The 19303-nt window shown below is 40.7% G+C and overlaps 1 protein-coding gene across 1 annotated transcript in view; it reads right to left on the bottom strand.

The window, feature by feature from the left end:
* Window positions 1–14461, bottom strand: part of mpped1 (metallophosphoesterase domain containing 1) — an 87607-nt gene extending 73146 nt beyond the window's left edge. The window contains exons 1-3 of the mRNA XM_020601428.1: window positions 14022–14461; window positions 7254–7654; window positions 3133–3314 (exon numbers count right to left, since the gene is read on the bottom strand). Coding sequence (XP_020457084.1) covers window positions 3133–3314; window positions 7254–7432 — 361 coding nt within the window. The 5' untranslated portion in view covers window positions 7433–7654; window positions 14022–14461. The remainder of the gene's footprint in view (window positions 1–3132; window positions 3315–7253; window positions 7655–14021) is intronic.
* Window positions 14462–19303: the final 4842 nt, after the last annotated feature.

Below are 19303 nucleotides of genomic sequence, written 5' to 3'. Positions count from 1 at the left end.
AAGAGAAAAGAATGGCAGAGGAGAGGAGGATGGGCTGGAGAGAGGAGAGACTGACTTCAGAGGCAGCAGCAGGCATGTTTGGCTCAGTTTATCTTTACTTTCCCGTCTCTCCCGTTGCCTCTCTCACGGCTGGAGCGCGGGCTAGCGGATTTGCAGCCCGCACTCCCTGCAGATTTTGTGTGTGTAGGTGTGTGTGTGTTTGTGTGTGTGAGTCTGGAGGGGAAGGACAAGAAGTTCCTTCGTTAACTCCCCTCCCTCAAAGAAAGTGATGAACACACAAAGGCCCATGCACCCCCTAACAGGCGTCTGCTGATCCAGCGAGGTTTGTGGTAGTGCTGATGAAGCCAATGACAATGACTATGATGGCGATGATAGCAGAGCTGCTCCGCTCGCTCAAACCGCTGTAGATTCACTGATTCAACAGTTTTTTGTTTTTTTTTTTGCTCAGCTTCAAGCCTGGTCACTTCATTCCGGCTTCCGACTGATATCCCCTGGTGATGATAAGACTTACACTTGCTCCCAACACAGTGCACAGATAAGATACTTTCAGAGGAGGTTGGTAAAGCAAAAAGCCAAAGAAGACTAGACCGAGTTGGGCAGAGCTCTTACACCTTTCCTTGACAAAAGGTAACACTAAGAAAAAAGGTAATGCTGCAGAAACCTCTCTCAGCACTAACCTACACTTTACAGTTTTCAATATATAGCAGTAGGCTACCAGTTCCTGATAATGTACCACTGTAAAAGGACAAAATTGTAATATATAGGTTTATTAATACTATTTCATTATAAATCTGTTTAAAAACATTATTAAGAACACCTTTGGGGTTGCCAGGTGGTGAATAATCCCTCTGACTAGTTGACCATCTGACCACTTACTTTATGGAAAAGAGTAGCAATCTAGACCTAAGTCCAAATGAACGCTAAGCTTGTTCAACATTAACTAAAAGCAACTTGATAAGGTGATAATAGTGTATGTCAGTCTTTGGTTTTTAGTTTTTTCTGCAAATGTTCATAAAAATACAATGCTTTTAAAGAGCTGGTATTATGGCACCTTTTGTCAATTTGTAGAAATACTGAATGTACTTAAAACCTTTCTGTGGCATTTTATTCACCCAAAATTGTTCAGATTTCGCTAAATATATCTATACAAACTGCCCAGATTCCCCACTGGAGTAGTTTCAAAACCACTTGCTCTATAAGCAGGAGATTCCAAATTTTAAATAAAGTAAAAAAAAAATTGATTCAGCTTGATTTTTTTTTACGCTGGTAGAATTATTACATTACTATTAAATCAGCTACCAACTTGATGCATTAAAACCCTTTATAAATGACTTAGACTTGATGGCTTAAGTGTGAAACTCATAGGCCATTAGTTAGAACCTATAAATCCTTTACACGTTTAACTTTATAAATATTGGCAACAGAATTTTCATTTGTATAAATATCTGATATCTTAAAATTGTTTAGCCTACATGCTATTCCTGTGCACGTACAGTATATAAGATACCCAGGTGTCTTTCTTGCAGAAAATAGGCTCTGTGACAAACAATAGTTTATAAACTTACATGCTTTGTTCTGCAAGATAACCTTAACAAGTGAACACCACTTTTGTGATTTTTGAAGCCCAACTATGATCATCTGTGCCTTGACTTCAACGTCACCAACACAGCTTTCAACTTGTAATATGATTTTGCCCACTTACCTACTGTGTTCTACAAAACCCTTTTCACTTAGCATGACCTGATCTAGCTAGTGATCATGGTTGCATCAGTTATTTAGAATAATTTGCAAGTGTGCATGTTTAAAAAATAACAAGGTTGTAAAGGCAGGCTAGTGAGTCGATGAGTCTGTGTTCAGTGTGATGACATTTAATATCCCAGACAGCCTCTGTAGTCTCATTTGGCCACTTGTTAGCAACTGCCTTTTTTAAAACAAATAAAATTATTTAAAATCATGATTATTTACTGATGTATTTTATCTCACAGAACCAAATGTGAAAATGTGCTAACCTTGCGTCGACCACAGACCTTATTTCAGGTGTCTAACCAAAAACCTATTTAAAAAATCCACTGGCTTCGGGGCAAAGAATCAAAGTGCAAAACTGCTAAGGACTCACTACTACAGAACTTCCTGTGATTAAACCAGTAACAATGATAACTACTGGCGAAAAAACATGACAACTATAAATCATATAAAAATCGGGGTTTGATGGGGTGGCCTAGAGGTTATGATGCCAACCTGTGTACAGTATGCACTGTAGTTCCCCATCTCTCTCCTCTCATTTAGGATCTCAACCTCACCTACCCAATAGAAGTATAAAATGTCCAAAAATATATTTAAAAAGGGGGCTTATTGACATGAAATGTAATGTTAAATGTTCAAAACTGGGCGAGGATCATCCAGTTGATCATTTCTGAATATGGACCAGGGAACTTTACAGCCATTTTGTTGAGCTGGTGTGTTCCAGTTGTTCCCAGATAGAAGCTGAGACTCCCTGGGTGCTGTCACTGTTAAACTACCCAGATACGCACTGGGATGCCTCTGCAGCCTCTGTCAGGCATAACACAAACCAGACTCACATCATACCACATCACATGTAAAGCACCGTGCTACATACAGAGACAGGCCATTTTTACATTACCCCTGTTTGTGTCTGAAAGCACAGCACAAGTTTCTAGTTTGATTTTTGAACGGCCATTGGTTTTAATTGAATACAAAGGCAAACATTAGGCGACCTCTGAAATCTTGTTACTTTGTATATTTAAAACATTGCTATTTAGAAGTTGTCTCAAATTTCGGATGTTCTCAGAGCATCCCTGAATTCACCAGAAAGGTGAAATGTATTCATGGAGTAGGGAAATCAATTGAAAAACTTATGGCATGCTTTGGAAAATTGTCACAGTCAAAACAGCTAAAACTGACCTTGTTGCACCCTGAGATTCTGAAAACTTTAAAGATTCCTTCTCTTTTCTAGGTATACTTAACAACTTTCAGCATTGCATCCAGAGTGAGTAAATGTAGCCTGGCACTGCCTTCAACCTTATTAATAGATTGTCACAGAGGAACCCAGTTACAGAAACCAGGCCCCTGACCCACTCTGGATCCAAAGCCACAACTTTCAGAGCTGCTGACCTAGCCAGTCGTTGAACTTCTTGACCTCAGAGGGAAGGCCTAGCTCGGTGAAGTCTCCGGCGTGGATGAAAACGTCCCCATATGGCATCTGGATGGTGTCGGTGCGTGAGTGAGTGTCCGAGATGCAGACAAAGCGGGTGTAGCCCGGCGGCTTGGGCGTGTCATGGGGAATCGGGTCCACCCTGAAAAATGAAAAAGAACAGGAGACAAGAAAGTTGAGGGAGAGAGGAAGGAAAAGGGGCCACTATAGGTTTTAGTGCACTTATAGAATACTTGAGAACGAGATCCAGTGCTATATGCATTGTCTCTATGGTAAGAGGCTGAAAATTAAAGAAATATGAATTAGTATGCAGTAAAAAATCATCTCCACCCACTGAGGTAGAGAAGAAAACAAGAAGCACAGTGAGAAGTGAGAGGCCACAATAAAAGAATAGCACTGAGAGAGACAGCAAGAGAAATATGCAAGAATAGAAAAGGAATAAAGTGCAGATATAGAAAAAGAGCAGAGTCCTGTGGGATTTCCAGCGAGTGTGCAGATCCACAGGGTCTCCAGGGGGATGAGAGGAATAGGTGAATAACCGTGGCCCACTTTAGTGAGTTCTCCTTCAGGTACGATAACACCCAGCTCTGCCGCCTCCTCTTCCTCCTCCACATCCCACCACAAGAGAGAGGAAGAGATGAGGGAAAGCAGATATACATGCATGTAGGACAGCCAGCAAGAAGTCTGAGTCACAAAGTACTAAAATTCAGAAGAGGGTTAATGAAAAATGTTTTGCTTCCCCTATTGAGTAGACAGAAATGCAAGTCCCACAGAAAATTCTCTTTCTTAGCATCAATATAACTGTGTTTAAAAGATAGCTTTATGGTTATATAAATTACGCTTAAAGTTAAACCTAGATTTGAATTTTTGTTTTGGGGGTCAGAAAAAGTCCAAGAGTTTTCAGTTAACCAAATTCCCATAACTATCATAACTTTTTAAATTAAAATCCAGTATGTAAATAATGCCTGAGTCTCAAATAATATGCTCGACAAAGGTGGCTGCTACTGAAGACCAATTAAAACACATTAAGATAATGGCTCTAAACAGAATGCACATTTCCACAGAACAAATTGAACGTTTTTTTCATTCAGTTGATGCAGCTTGACTCTTGTTGCACATGTTTCACAGTAAAAATCCTTCTAATGGCTCAAAGTGTTGCTAGAAGGCTTGAACTATATGAAGCCTTATAATACAGTGAATGGCCTTTACTGTTCATGTTGGCTCTAATTTGACATTCAGTCAATATTTGAAAAACAGATCACAGAACAAGTTTCTGCTAAGAAACAGCTATTTGTAATATCAGTGGAACTACATATGTACATTTATTTATGTACATACATACAGTGGCAGACATTATAGTCATATGAAGTTACTATTTAAACTAAATGGGTTAGTGATAGCCTGGGCAGATACAATATATGCTGCATTTCCAGCAGGTGGTACTTCAGCCCAATAACCTCACTGGTTGATGCGGACCGTCCTGTTTTGTTTTTCCACTGTATTTTCTCTTGTGTTTAGAGGAGGGAGGGGCTGTGCCCCTCTCACACACCAGTCAGCTGAGCAGAGAGAGAACAGAGGATGTGGAGGATCACTCCATGGTGCAACAATCAGCCAATAATGGAGATTGTATGAGTAATTTATCAAACGGCTGTTGAACAAGCAGAACGCAAATTTGCAAAAATGTGACATTTTCACTACATCGACTCACTGAAGTCCCTGTTTTGCCTCTAAACCAACAAGTGAAGCCCTCGTTTAACCTCTAAACCAGTAAAATTGCCTCTTTCCACACTGTGCTTGTAATGCTAATAACATCCATAAAGCTCACCCAACCTTTGGCAAAAAACCTACCACAATCTTTGGATACTTCCATCTGGTTTGCACTATCATTTTGTTAGCTCTTGGAACCTGTGCCATCGATATTACCAACTGTATCCTGACTCACATACACATATGGTCCCATTGTAGCAATATCACTCTTTGGGGACCTATTTACTCTAAAAGCCTTTCAGAGGCTCAAAAGTCATAAATCCTCTTTCCAAGTTAATTTTTACAGTAATGTGAAAGGCATAGAAGAAGTGTTGAGTTTCATAAAGAGCAGCCTCCCTACAGAACCTGTCTGATGTTTAATATAGGCCTGTTTGTTTTAAACGTCATGAATATATTTTTTTCTTGAACGCCACCAGACATGCTCCATATTTAATGGCAACTGAAAAAACAGCAACACTGAAGCTGTATTTTGGTTTATTGTTATTGGTACTATTCCTGTATCAGTCCAGTTTATGTTGGCCTCCTCTCATTCTCAATCCAGCCACTAGAGTTTACTTCCACTTCCTGATTTAGCCCTGCCCACCAGCACACCTGCATCTCATTCCTCAATTACTTTCCCTAAATATACAGGCTGCTTTTTATAAACACCTTGCCAGACTGTAAAGATTTTTCATGTTTAACTATGAACTTACCGTATACTGCATCTTGTTAATGCATCTGTTACCTTTTCTTCCCGGTCAGTTTTGCTTGCCTCTTTTGGCTATCTTACCTCTTTCTAGACTTTTACCTGTGCCTTCTCCTTGTGTCTGGGTTGTATGCCTGCCTGTTACTGACCATAGCCTGCTTAGTGTGATGTCCTTCTGTTTTTCCCTGCTTGGTCTGGTCTGCCTGGACTCTCAGTATTTGCTTGCCAGGACTATCAGTAAACCCGTTCACTCTTTTAATAAATTAACCTTTCACTGCATCTGCCCGTCAGCCTGTGCATCTGCATTTTGGACCTCCTTGCCTGTTGTCTCGTAACACAACTGTGACAATTATGTGGAATTTATTAAAACAGCAAAGAACACAGAGAAGTGGTGAGTTTGCAATCACAGCAAATGGCAGATGGAGCAAATTAAAGCAAGAGCAAGACAAAACATGAAGGGTTCCTTCTAACTTAAGACAAAAAATATTCATAAAACAGCTAAATTAAAAAGCAAGGCCTGCCTCTCTCAGACATCCATGGATTGACATCTTTGTTTCTTGTGCTGGTCATCCAGTTGTTATTTTGTTTATTATGGGATGTCAGAGGTCATGTTAGTTACCAAGCAGCAGATCCAGGGTTTAATACTTGGATGCAAATTAAGGCTTTATAAAATACTTTTACTGTAAGTGACTTTTAAATGATTTCTCCAGAATCTGCTAAATTGTTCTTAAGTACAGTTCTTTAGTAAATGTATTTAGTTACTTTCCACCAATAAACTTATGAATGTCCAGGGGAAAGTACAGTGTATGAGTGGTAATGACTGGGGGCTGGGGATGGATGGGTAGGAGGAGGTTCTACTTTAAAAAGACGTTTTGTACTGTTCAGAGCAGCTTGCTTAAAAAAATATAAGTGGAAGAAACAAATGGGAACTAGTTTGTTTTTTTTTTTACTGTGAACTTAGTTCAAAATTGTGAACTATGAACGTGAACTAGTCCATTTAAATGTGTGTGAACTGAACTAGCTCTTGTGAAGTGTGAACAACACTGCCTGTTTGCCTCTTCATGCTGTGCTGGGTTAACCATGTCCTGTCACTAGCTCTATGCTAAGCACACAGACATAATTGATTTAAATGTTCTCCCTTTCTTTATAAAAGAAAGCAAATAGGCATATTATCTAAAACACTGATCTACTCACTTAAAGGATAATGATCATTTCTTGTTTTAATTTCGCACAATGAAAAATAAATCAAGGGTAAGTATTAAACTAGAATTACCACTTTGTGGTTGTATGCCTCCACCAACCAGTCAAATTCATGGGAATGGGACAGGCGTGAGGTCACTGACCTTGCCCTTTAACCTTTGACCACCAAAATCTAATGAGTTCATCCTTGAGTGGAAGTGGACACTTGTGCCAAATTTGGAGAAATTCACTTAAGGTGCTCCTGAAATATCACATTCACAAGAATGCACCACGCAGACTGATGGAGTGTCTGCCTATTGCCAGCGTGGAAGTTTACAAATCTGAGTATATGATCAAAGCAAATGTAAACACGTGTCACTAAAGCTGTAGAGGACAGTGGTATGCTACTTTAATTAGCCACCCTGCTGCATACTATACGTATCTACTCACATGTGGACATGTGGCGGCTGAAAGCGCCCCTGGTTGATGTTGTAGAAGGTGAAGGCCTGAGTGGGATTGGTGCTGTATTCGTCCACCTCCACCGTCGTCCTGTTGCCTCGCTGGGCATGTGATTGAGCCTGCGACTGCTGCCGCCTTGCTGCCATGATCTCTGATAGGGTGAAGGCCATGGCACTGGGTACCGGAGCAGAGAGGGACGGGGAGGGCGAGATGTCAAGTTTGGAAGCTTAGATGATTGTTGTTTTTACTTTGGGACAGTGGGTGGACTGAGGACAGGCTACTGCGAGGTGTCCTGACAGGCTCAAACCCTCACTGAGCTCACGGTCACAGTGAGCTGTGAAGAGAACATCACCTCCTCCCTCCTCCTCTTCTTCTTTACAGCTCTTCTGCACCTGAGAGACAGAACACAGCACAGCTGGCAATTCAGATTGATGCTGAAATAATCAATCAATAATCAGTTAAAACTGATTTGAAAAAATGTCAAGCATTCTCTCATTCCAGATGCAGATCAACTGAGACATTTAAAGATGCCTTCTTGATGTCAGGCAATTTGTGATGGGCATTTTCTGATATTTTATGGGCTAAACAATAATAATAGTAATTGAAAAAAATACCAGCAAAACCACAACTATAATTTTTTAATTCCCTGCCAACGTCAAAATCTGGTGCCTGCATTACCCACAGTGCAACTCCACCTCTGACAGTTTGCTCAGAGATTGAGTTGTGACATTGATCTGGTCAGGTCTCTTCTCTGTAACTCCCAGCACCCGGTTTTTTTTTTTTACTTTTCAAACTTTTTCTGAAAATAATCTTTTAATCATGTAAAATTCAACACTCAGGGTTCACTTCCTAGCTTTTTAGAGGAGCGATATACCATAGTTGTCAGCAAATGGACCCTGCACAGATGGCATCCTGTGACAGTAAACTCAGCATGCTGCCGGATACTGAGCTCCGATCCAATAGCAATGTTCTTTTTTTCTGTTTAAAGTCACCAAATTGATTTTTTTTTTGTGTCTGTTTAAGGTCACATAAGGATGCAGCAACACATCACCACTTAACTATAAGTGGAACCTATGACTTCCTATTTATAAAGTAACATTAGCTCACTGCAGCAAACGCAAAGAGCAGTACTGTGAAGAATGGGAGTTCTTGCTATTTACTATTTACCAATTACTGCTGATCAGTTTTATCAAAACTGATACTTGATCCTGGCACTTACAAATATAACAGGCTGACCCAAGTGGGTACAGTAGATATCACAGAATAAAAAAACCAAATTGAAATTATAAAAATAAAGATAACAATTTTCAAAAATACTGTGGATTAATATGTGTAAGAAAACAATGAAAGAAAGGCAATGTTGTGAAAAAAATAAAAAAGTAATAAGGTTGCACTTGTTTAAAAGGTGACATACTATAGGCCTCATACAATAAAATGAGAAAGAATCACCACTAAAATAGAAAACGATCTACCACAACAACTACAACAAAAACCATAGAAAACATGTGAAAGAACTGGTCAAAGACATGTAAAACCTTGATTTTAGAATGATATGAAACATTTGTTCAACAGACAAGACTGTGGTTTTTGAAAGTGCACTGGTGAGCGCCCCATCCCCTCCAGCTACTATAGCACATCTGTTGACTCAGACTGAATCCTATGTTTAAATCTAACAGAGCCACACAGGTACACTGAGCACGACAGAGAAAACCAGGTGCTAGGCAGAATGTTAGGCTGCAAATTTTAGTGCCAGAGCTCGAATGATTTATTATTTACAATATGTCCCTAAATTTATGTTCTTTTACATATTTCTTTTTTCTTGTATATGCTTTTATGTACTGTATATTCTTTCCATTTGAGATTTTGCTCAAGCGATCTAAAATAATTAACTGAGCTGATAAAATCATTTCCGTGCCCATCCCTGTTGTGTGAGGTCTGCATATGTGTGTAAGACTCAGTTTCAACTCTGCAGCTTATTTTTCAAAGGCTGTGGCAACTGCTGGGAGAGAGCGGAGCCTCTGAGAGGTGATGAAATGACGGGGATGCTGGGAGACGAAGGTGATAATTTGGGGACAGGCGGCTTTGGCAAAAGTCCGCCTGGACCGCCGTGTGATGTCAGTGCGCCATCTCGATTCCTCATTCACTCCAACCTCACAGGCTGACAACACACTGACGTGACAGATAGACACTTCACACCATGGCTGTTTGTCACGGGCAAATCCCAGCATGCTTGGTGGATGTGTATGAGGAGCGCATACAGTAACGTGTGTGTTCTGTGTGTGCACAGGCTGATGTGTATGCAAGCACGTGCGTGCATATTTAAATGTGTTTCTGTTGTCATGAATGTGACAGTGACAGCCCCTCACACTGCCAGTGTGAGACAGAGAATGATTTTTTTTTAAAGAGTGTAACACACTGCGCTTAGATGTAGTTTTAGGTTACACTACAGACACCGCAACAGTATTTTTTACTAATTTAATTTTGGGTAAATAAAATGTTTTTTCTTTCAACAAAATATGCAAAACTGTTAATACCATGTCTACAAGAGGAAGTGTTCAACTACAGTACGACTACGGGCTCAGACGTGTTTTTGGCATCAGTGATGCAACGGTCTGAAGCTGGTGGGTGCATCTTGCTGCAGGTGGGACATGAAATGTAATCCAGCAAGTCCAGTTTGAGTGAAGAGATCCATGAACTGGAAGGTTTCTCCGGCCCTAAAACACCACACAACAGTTTATAATACTATAAGGCAGGATTGTACAGCTCTGGAAAGTTATCACGATGAAAAATATTTTATCTGTCATCTCAACAGTCATGTGGTAAACAGCAGAAATACAGTGGCTGCTCAGTAAAGTGGACCACCATGAATGTGCGCTGCAAGTACAGCATCTGTTATGCCACTGGATAATTATTCCACTGATGTTGCATTGTGTTGCACTGCATTCGCCTTCTGCATTAGCTGATCTGTGCAGTCATGTGCATAAGACTGAAAAACATGTAAAACCTCTTTTGTGTACATGGGCAGAGCCAGGAATCTGATTGGCCACCCCTGCCAGAGTCGAAATAATGTGAAAGTTAGCTAAAGAAAGCACTATGTGTTTATCATTTTTACACAAAATAAACTATTTGATTCCTAAAAATGTTTGGTTTATTATTTCATAAAACTAGGGATTTAATGAATCTTTTACATGTATTTCAAATGTGCCACCCCTTTCTGAGTCTGGGCTCAGCCTGGCCACCCTCTCCAAAATCTTCTAGATCTGCCCCTGCTTGTGTAGCAGCGTATCTGAATAATAATAATAACAGCAACTTGGGCTCTGTAAAATCAAGTTGTGGGGGTGACAATGTTTGCAACTTTCTGAAACAAACAATCTGAAATTCATACCCACACTACACAGCAACTAGCCAGGTGTGCTGATACAGTACGTGGGAGCATGCAGAGCTTTCTCATATGAGCCTCTTTTTTTTTGCACAGCCCTTTTCAGACTACTTCTGTAACTTTTTGTGTGCATGAGAGTGTACACCTTGAAGGAGAGATTGTCCAGAAGTGTGCACAGTGACACCTACTTTTATGGTTCATCGTTTCAAGACTACACAAAAGCTTTTAGGTCTTGTCTAACACAGGGGGTGTTTAAGGCACATTTTTGTGTCTGACATCACAGATACACTTTCATTTGATCCTCAGTTCCGCTGTCTACACAGGCTGCATACAGTAAATGCACACACTGTACACGCACAGCCCAAAGCATATTTATAGTCTTTAGGTCTATTTTCTTGTTTTACACATGACTACAGTCAGTGGAAGAAGTACTCAGACTCAGAAAAAGTAATACAACCCTGTAGAAGTACAATTTGTGATGCTGTTGTTTTGGCAGTTGTCTCAGCCAAGGCCCCATTAAAAAAGACACTGCTAATCTCAATAGGATTTCACCTGGTTACATTTTTTTTTTATTTAAAGGGTCCTGCATTCAATATTTTACTTTAATATAGGTTTAGAATATTTGCATCAAATAAACTTTATACCTGAACACATCCTGTGGAGACTGAGGACTGAAGTTGCTGCTGCTAACGTGCTAGTGTAGACAAGGTGTATGAAAGAGATTGGGGAGGAAGTGCGATGCAGTCAAGAGGATTTAGCTGGACCATATGCCACACAACCAGTTTCATTTGAATAATACTGAACCCTTAAGTCAAACAATTAATTAGCAATTTTGTTCATCAGATATTCTTGCACATTTAATTGTGTTGTGTTTATCTCTTGTGAATCACACAAAGATTCTGCTGTACTACTGTAATAGTATGAGGATTATCCTCAGCATGCCTTATGAAATACAGTACTGTTTTAGGTCATATGTGAGTGAAAAGGCTTAGTTCTCGGGGGTAATGGCAGATTAGCTAGCTAACATTGTTGATTATTTAAGGTAAGTAAAGAAAGTTTGCATTCTCAACATGTAGCTACACTTTTTTAGGACATATTTCAGTGTGGCATTGTTAATTTTATTTAACAAAAACAATAACTTAATTGCTAGCTACAGCAAAGGACAACAAGCTAACACTGATCATTTGTAGGCTAGGTAACCTGCTAAAGGCGCTTTAAATATAGAAATTCTGAGCCTTTTAGTAATTTCCAAATGTATTAACGTCATACTGATGTCATGACCTGAGTTGAGAGTGGTTATTCATACCTCACACTGCAGTTACACACTGGCAGTTGTGTATGTGCCATACATATGTCATTTATGTCTGTGAACTGTGCTGCCAGCTGGAAAGAACCAAACAGCTTGAACAGTGTGTACCAGCCTGAATTAGATCAGAATATAAATATACAGAAAAGTACCTTTGGCTTCTAAACTTTATTACTAATGCTAATTAAAAAATGTACTGCGAAAATAGAATTTATCATTCACTACAGCCATCCAACTGGAAACATTTGAGGACAATGTGCACAATGCCTATGAAAGTAAGAACCACTGGTCAGAAGAAACATACTAGGGTCACTTATAGCCACATATAATACTTAATGCTTAAAAAAGCATTCAAGAGGAAACTGTGAATCAAGATTTATAGTCTCAAGTAAAGCAGCAAACTCATCTGTCCCATTTCATGATTTTAGAATTAAATGATTTTTTTTGTCCCATGATTAAATACATAACTGGGCTCAACAGAAAGTCTGGAGCAAATTGAACACATCAGTTGTAAAGAGAACTCATCAGTAAAAAAATAAATTGTTTAAATTAAAGCAACAGATCAAAGTGACATAATTCATTTTTCATGTTAGGAATTTCACTTGTCTCTATTCAGACTCAGCACTAACACATATAGAGGAGAAAGGCTACCTCACAGCAACCTGCCCAGGGTGTACCCCGCCTCTCGCCCAATGTCAGCTGGGATCGGTCCAGCCCCCCCGCGACCCTATTCAAGAATAAGCGCTATAGATAATGGATGGATAGCTACCTCATAGGCATTATTTTTAAACAAGCAAAATCTTAGTACTCTTATGTCACAATTTTTTGTTCAGCTTTCAATTTGAAACTGAATAATCGGTCAACACATTACACAGACTTTATGGTGATTTTGCATGATGTACAGTATACATGGAGCAGAAACCTACAGTAGTGTTTCAGAGGGATTTTTTTTTGGAGCTGCACTACTGACATAACTGAGTCCATCTCTGCAAGCAATTAAACATGTTAATGATCCATCTTAGGGGCCCCTGAATCCAATTGGCCCCTAACCTGCTCAGTAATCCATCCATTGAGGAGAGCCTGCCCTTGGCAGCACCAGCATCTCTGTACCTCTGTAGGGTGGCAGACGCAGAGGATAGGCTGCCTAATTGAAGCTCTCTCCTCTTGGGCACATTCTCATATTTATAAAGCAGCCTTCGCATTACACTGTCTTTTCTGCTTATCCACTCATTTTCTGCTACATACTGTATGGACAGAAGATTAAAGTACATTTGAGTGTGGCACTGAATTACAGTGGGCTGTATCTGTTTCATACATAGCCTGGAGAGCTTAATGTTGTGTGTTGGTCAGATTTGGAGCCATATCTCTGTGAAATATGGTGAATACAGAATGTAAACTCTATATTGATAATACAAATTTTCATAACATTAGAATTCACATTTCACCCTGTGTTGCATTTACTTTGACAAGTACCCTTTAAATCCTGATTAATTCAACTTTAGCCTAGTTCACTCCAGCAGACTTGTGCAAACTTGACTTAAATGAACTACTTTCAATTGAATTATCAAAGGGCTCCTTTAAATGATCCGCTTTCCTGCACATTCTGCAGTTTCCCTCCACTCACAAGCACTTATTCTACAGTCTGCGCTGTGTGTAACTGAACTCTAATCAAACTTTTTAGCCATTTGGTCCCAAAAGCTGCGCCAGCTGTCTCCCTCTGAGCCATGCAGGGTGTTTGGAAGCTCCAGTAAGCTTCTCCAGTTTGTGCGGTGCTCGAAGACCTTTGAATGTGGCGTTACTGAAATCTGATATAACATAAAAGCTTTCCGGTGAGTCCAGCTGGAAAGCGTTGTTGCCTATCCGGAGACGTGAATGCATGGCTTTATTAAAAAACCCAGACTACCGCAGAATCCCGCCTTACATGTGAGAGAAAACACGTTTAGATGACAGGAGAGATTTATTCCAGAATGCTCAGTGTTGTGCGGCTTCAGTGGAAACCTCTGCTCCGGTTTTGCATGCATGAGAATACACGTCTGCAAAAGTGCACGTAGGAGATGATGAGGATTCAACCTACCGGCTCCCGTGGTCAGCTGCAGTGAGGTTGCCGGGCGATGGATGAGGCGAGCGGAGGCTGTCTGCGCCGTGACAGAGACGCGCTGGTCAGTTTGAATTGGTACCCCGTGGTGCACCGGTGGAGCGTCGAGCAGCTCGCTCTCTATCTCTCTCACTCTCGCTCTGTCTCTGATCAGTCCTGCCCACCGTGTTTCCTGGTGAGGGTACAATGAAGAAGAGCAGAGGGGGAGGGAAGGACGGACGGATCTAAGGAGCTGAAGCGCAGCCCTACACAGCTCACTGTGTTATGCCGAAGTAGCTTCCCCCTGACCTTGACCTGAAGCTAACCTTGTCCTAACCCTAACCACCGATGGGGGTGGATGGGTGGATGGGTGGGGGCTACGGGAACCACACAACCCTCTGCGGTGGGTACAGACTTCTACACAAGACTTACGCAGCGACAGAAATTCCAGTAAGATCCCACTGGGCCCCCCAGGGCCGTGTCCAGGATTTAAAACACCTCGGTCATGAGTCCATTAGTCCCCAAATTAACCCCACCCCACCCTTAGGAACCTTGGCTTTGGGCTGTTCTAATGATCAAATACTGTATATCTTCTGTTAATTCTGCCTTTCAACATGATGATTAAAAGACTGACTCAAAGCCTTCTTTACACTGGTCTATCAATAATAATAATAATAATAATAAGTTTACATATTTATTTGTGGAAGATATATTCAGATATTTTACTTGGTTAAAAGTAAAACCATTTTCGCTGAAGCACAGGTGTATTAGCAGGAAAAATTTTAGAAGTATCAAAAGTACTCATTAGGCAGCAGAACAACCTTTTACCAGTGTGACTATGTTTTACTGGGTTAAGAAAAGCATTTAAGCATGTTTGTATTGTTGGTTTGTTCATATTTATTACAGTACTTGATTTTATAATTAAACAGTGTTACTGTTAGATAAATGTAGTGGAGAAAAAGTAGAAAGTAGCATAAAATGGAGTTACTCAAGTAAAGTACCTCGCTAGTGTGCTTCAGGACAGTTTGTATCAAACTCCTAATGTGTTTAAATCCTGCATGTTCACAGCAGCAGCAGGAGGATGGAGCCTTGTTGAGCTCCCCGGTAGCTACTCTGTCTCTGTGTAAAAACGTGAGTAGTGAACATACTTGGCCAATAAAAGACTTCCAGGTTCTGAATGTTGGTTTAGTTCATGATCAATTAATATGAGGATTTTTAAAATTAATCTATTAATCATTTGTCTTATTAAATGTCCAAAAACTATAAGAAGTAAACATTATAAATGCCTACATTTACATTACTCAAACAACTTGACTGGGCAGCCTAGCAAACAGACCCAGGGTTTCTGTTTACTGCAATAGAAGACTAAAAAACTGGTAAATATAATTTGTAAGAAGCCACAATCTGAGAAATTTTAAAATCATTGCTTAAAAATGACTGCTGCAATTAAAAGTTTATCTAAATTGTTACAAATTGATGCTAATCATTGCTATTAATTTATACACAAAGATAAGTAAATTTTGTGTATTTTCTAAATATATGTTTATTTTTTCAAGAATTTGTAGAGTCAAGTGTCTGTTTCTTGATGAAGATGTTAGTCTGATACCAATTTCTCTCAATCCACAGCAGAGAGAAGCTATATATGAAACTGAGGGCAAGTGGAATGATCTCATGCCAGTGGAAATAATATGTTTCATTTGAAAACAGCTACCTACAAAAGCATATGGATCTAGCTGAGATCCACCTGACACTGCTCCATTAGTATCATATGAAACACAGCAGCATAAATATTACAAAGGAAACCTTTGTCCCTGATGTATTATGTAGGATGGATAATAATAATAATAATGAGGAGCAGTCACTTCAAACAGAGGCTGTAGCTTAGTGGCCTCTGGACCCTTCGGGCCCTTGGGCTAGTACTGAGTAGGGCTATTCAGTAATCCATCAGAATGTGTCACTGTACTTGATCATTTGCAGTTGTGTTCTTTTGTAATTCTGCCCTATTTTCTATCCATCTATCCACCTCTGAGACACATTTATTCTGTTGATAAGAATATCTATTTGTGATAGCTATCATTCACTGGTCAGGATTTCACATCTCTTTGGTTTGCAAACTAAACAGATCAATAAACAGCATTGCAAGATCTTGATAAGCTCTGGCCTGTTAAATCTTTGTATTTCTGCTCAGGAAAAAAAAGCTCCCCATCATTTCTTGGCCATGTAAGGGATAATCAGTCAAATTACAGCATTACAACATAGCACCACCTCTGCTCCTGTTTATCCGCAGGTAATTGGACTGGGATTTAGGTTGGTAATGAGCTAAACAAATAGACCACAATCTGGAGCTCAAACACATGCATCCATAAGCACCATGCGCACATCTCCAGTGGAAGCTTCCAGAGTCACAGACTGGGGTGAGTGTGCCATCTGCTGGACAGATATACTCAATTTATCAATGGGTTCTGAACACCCATCATTCAGTACTCCATCTGTAACTACAGGGTTTGATAACATACAAAGATGAATACAGAAAAAAGAGAAAGCTGATGAATTTGAAGACCTACCAAACCTGCCACATGAATTAATTATTTTTATTGTCATAAAATTAATCTCCAGCAAGTAAAGTCAAGAACATTATCCTCAAAAGTGATCTCTAAATAATATCTCCATTGATTTCTTGCAGTTTGAGAAACAGACTGGTTCATTCTGACAAAAGAAACCACCTAAAATGTGGTTGTTAAATCAGATTATAAATTGAAAAAACTTAGAAAAATCAACTGGAATAGATTTTTAGGTCGAAGACGTTTCACCTCTCATCCAAGAGGCTAGATCAGTTCTGCCCGACTGGCGTTGAGCCGGAGATATTTATCCCCATCAGTGTTGTTTCAGTCCTTTGATGCCCAACAATGTCCTCTAGCGACTGAGTCATTATAGCATCTTTGAATCCTCCCCTGTCGACCGATGCCTATTGTCCTGTTGGGCATGTTTGGGCAGAGATCTCAAAACAGATTTGTAGATGGATGACAAGTTGTGTCTTAGTCCACCACCCCTATTTAGTGAGGGGTGTTCTATTTGAACAAAAATTGCTTCCTTGACTCCTCTCTCAAACCAGCGATGTTCTCTGGAGAGGATCTGGACTTCACTGTCCTTGAAAGAATGCACTTTGTCCTTCAGGTGGAGGTGGACTGCTGACTCTGGTCCACTGGAGTTGGCCCTCCTGTGTTGGGCCATGTGTTTGTGAAGCTTCTGCTTAGTTTCATCAATGTACAAGTCGTTACACTCCTGACTACACTTAATTGCATACACCACATCACTCTGTTTGTGTCTGGGTGTTTTGTCCTTTGGGTGGACCAGTCTCTGCCGCAGGGTGTTCCCTGGTTTAAAGTTGACTGAGATATTGTGGTTGTAAAAGATCCTTTTTAACTTCCAGCCACATAAGGGATGACATTGTCATCCTCTCTTGTTTCTGGTTTCTCCCTGTTGGTCTTGGGCCTCTTCCTTGCTTTGGTGAAGACCCACTTGGGGTATCCAAAAGCCTTAAGGGAGTTCTGGATGTGTGGTTTCTCCTTCTTGGCCCCTTCTGCAGTTGTGGGCACTTCCGCTGCCCTGTGATTTAAAGTTCTGATGACTCCCAGTTTGTGTTGAAGTGGATGGTGTGAGTCAAAAAGCAGGTATTGGTCCGTGTGTGTAGGTTTCCGATATACTTCTACCTTCAGGCTTCTGTCCCCTCCCAAGTGGACTGCACAATCCAGAAAGGCCAGACAGTCATATCTGGCATCCTCACGAGTGAACTTGATGTTGATATCCACAGAGTTGATATGCTTGGTGAAAGCCTCTACCTCACATGGATTTTAACCCATGTGTCATCCACGTAGCAGAACCAGTGGCTGGGAGTGGTGCCAGGGAAGGAAGACAGGGCTTTGTCCTCAAATTCTTCCATGTACAGGTTGGCAACTATATGAGACACCAGGGAGCCCATAGAACAGCTGTGTTGCTGCCTATAGAAGTGCTCCCTAAACTCGAAGTAGATAGTGTTTAAACAGAGTTCCAGCAGAGTCCATACATGGTCTGGGGTGAGGTTAGTCCTGATGATCAGCGTGTCATCATTCAGGAGTCTCTTCTTCACTGCCTTGGCATCCTCTGTGGTGGGCATGCAAGTGAACAAGGATGTGACATCATATGAAACCAAGGTCTCGTCCTGGTCTGGCTGCAGTTGTTTGACTTTCCTCGTGAAGTCCTGGGAGTTAAATATGTGGTTTTCTAAGTTTCCCACCAAAGGAGCCAGAATGGTGGCCACGTGCTTGGCTATGTTATAAGTCACAGAGTTGATGCTGCTGACAATGGGCCTGAGTGGGGTTCCTTCCTTGTGTATTTACAGTAGGCCATACAGGCAAGGGATGGCATCCCCGGGGTATAGTCTGTAGTATAGTCGCCGGTCAATAACTCCCTCCTTTTCCAGCTTCTGTAAAGAGTCTATAACTTTCTTCCTGTAGCCACTGGTGGGGTCCCTCTTCAATGCCTCATAGGTGGTGGTGTCACTGAGGAGGTCGGGTCTGATAGTCAGCTGAGTTTAGGACTACTGTACACCTGCCTTTGTCTGCTGGAAGGATTGTGATGGTTTCATCTTTCTCTAGTGCAGCTAAAGACCTCCTTTCCTCAGGGGTAAGGTTCGAGGGTGGGAGTCTGGCGCTGGCCAAAGCAGCTGTGACCTTCATCCGCAGTTCTTCCGCCTTCATCTCAGCCAGCTTGTTGTTCCTAATGGCCAAATCTGTGGCTGTGATGAAGTCTACCACAGGGATTTCTTTGGGTGTGACCGCAAAGTTCAATTCCTTGGCTAATACCTGTTTTTCTGTGTCTGTGAGTTCTCTGTCTGAGAGATTTTTGACCCATTTGTCACAGTGCAATGGTTGTGGGTTGTGCTCCTCCTTTCTCTTTGGATAAATATCCCTGACTCAACACCAGTCAGGCAGAACCAATGAAGCCTCTCGGATGAGAGGTGAAAAGTTTTTTCAGCTTACTATGACCTGAATGACTGAGAATCTGCATGGACAGACTATAAGTCGTTTCAGCATGGCCACTGTTGACAACATTGCAACTATTCAGACAAAAAATACACATATACAAACATGTAAAAAATACACCATAACATATTTGTTAAAACAAACAAACAAACAAAAAAACGACCAACAACAACAACAAAACTGCTGGTTGCAAATTCTGTCCATATGCTGAAATGACCCTCTGGGCATGTGTGTCAGCTAGAAAAGCAAATGGATCTTTAA

This window comes from Monopterus albus, unplaced genomic scaffold (genome assembly GCF_001952655.1).
Source record: "Monopterus albus unplaced genomic scaffold, M_albus_1.0 scaffold51.1, whole genome shotgun sequence".
Lineage (NCBI taxonomy): Eukaryota > Metazoa > Chordata > Actinopteri > Synbranchiformes > Synbranchidae > Monopterus > Monopterus albus.
The sequence above is the reverse complement of the archived record's forward strand: the minus strand, read 5'-3'. Positions and strand labels throughout refer to the sequence as shown.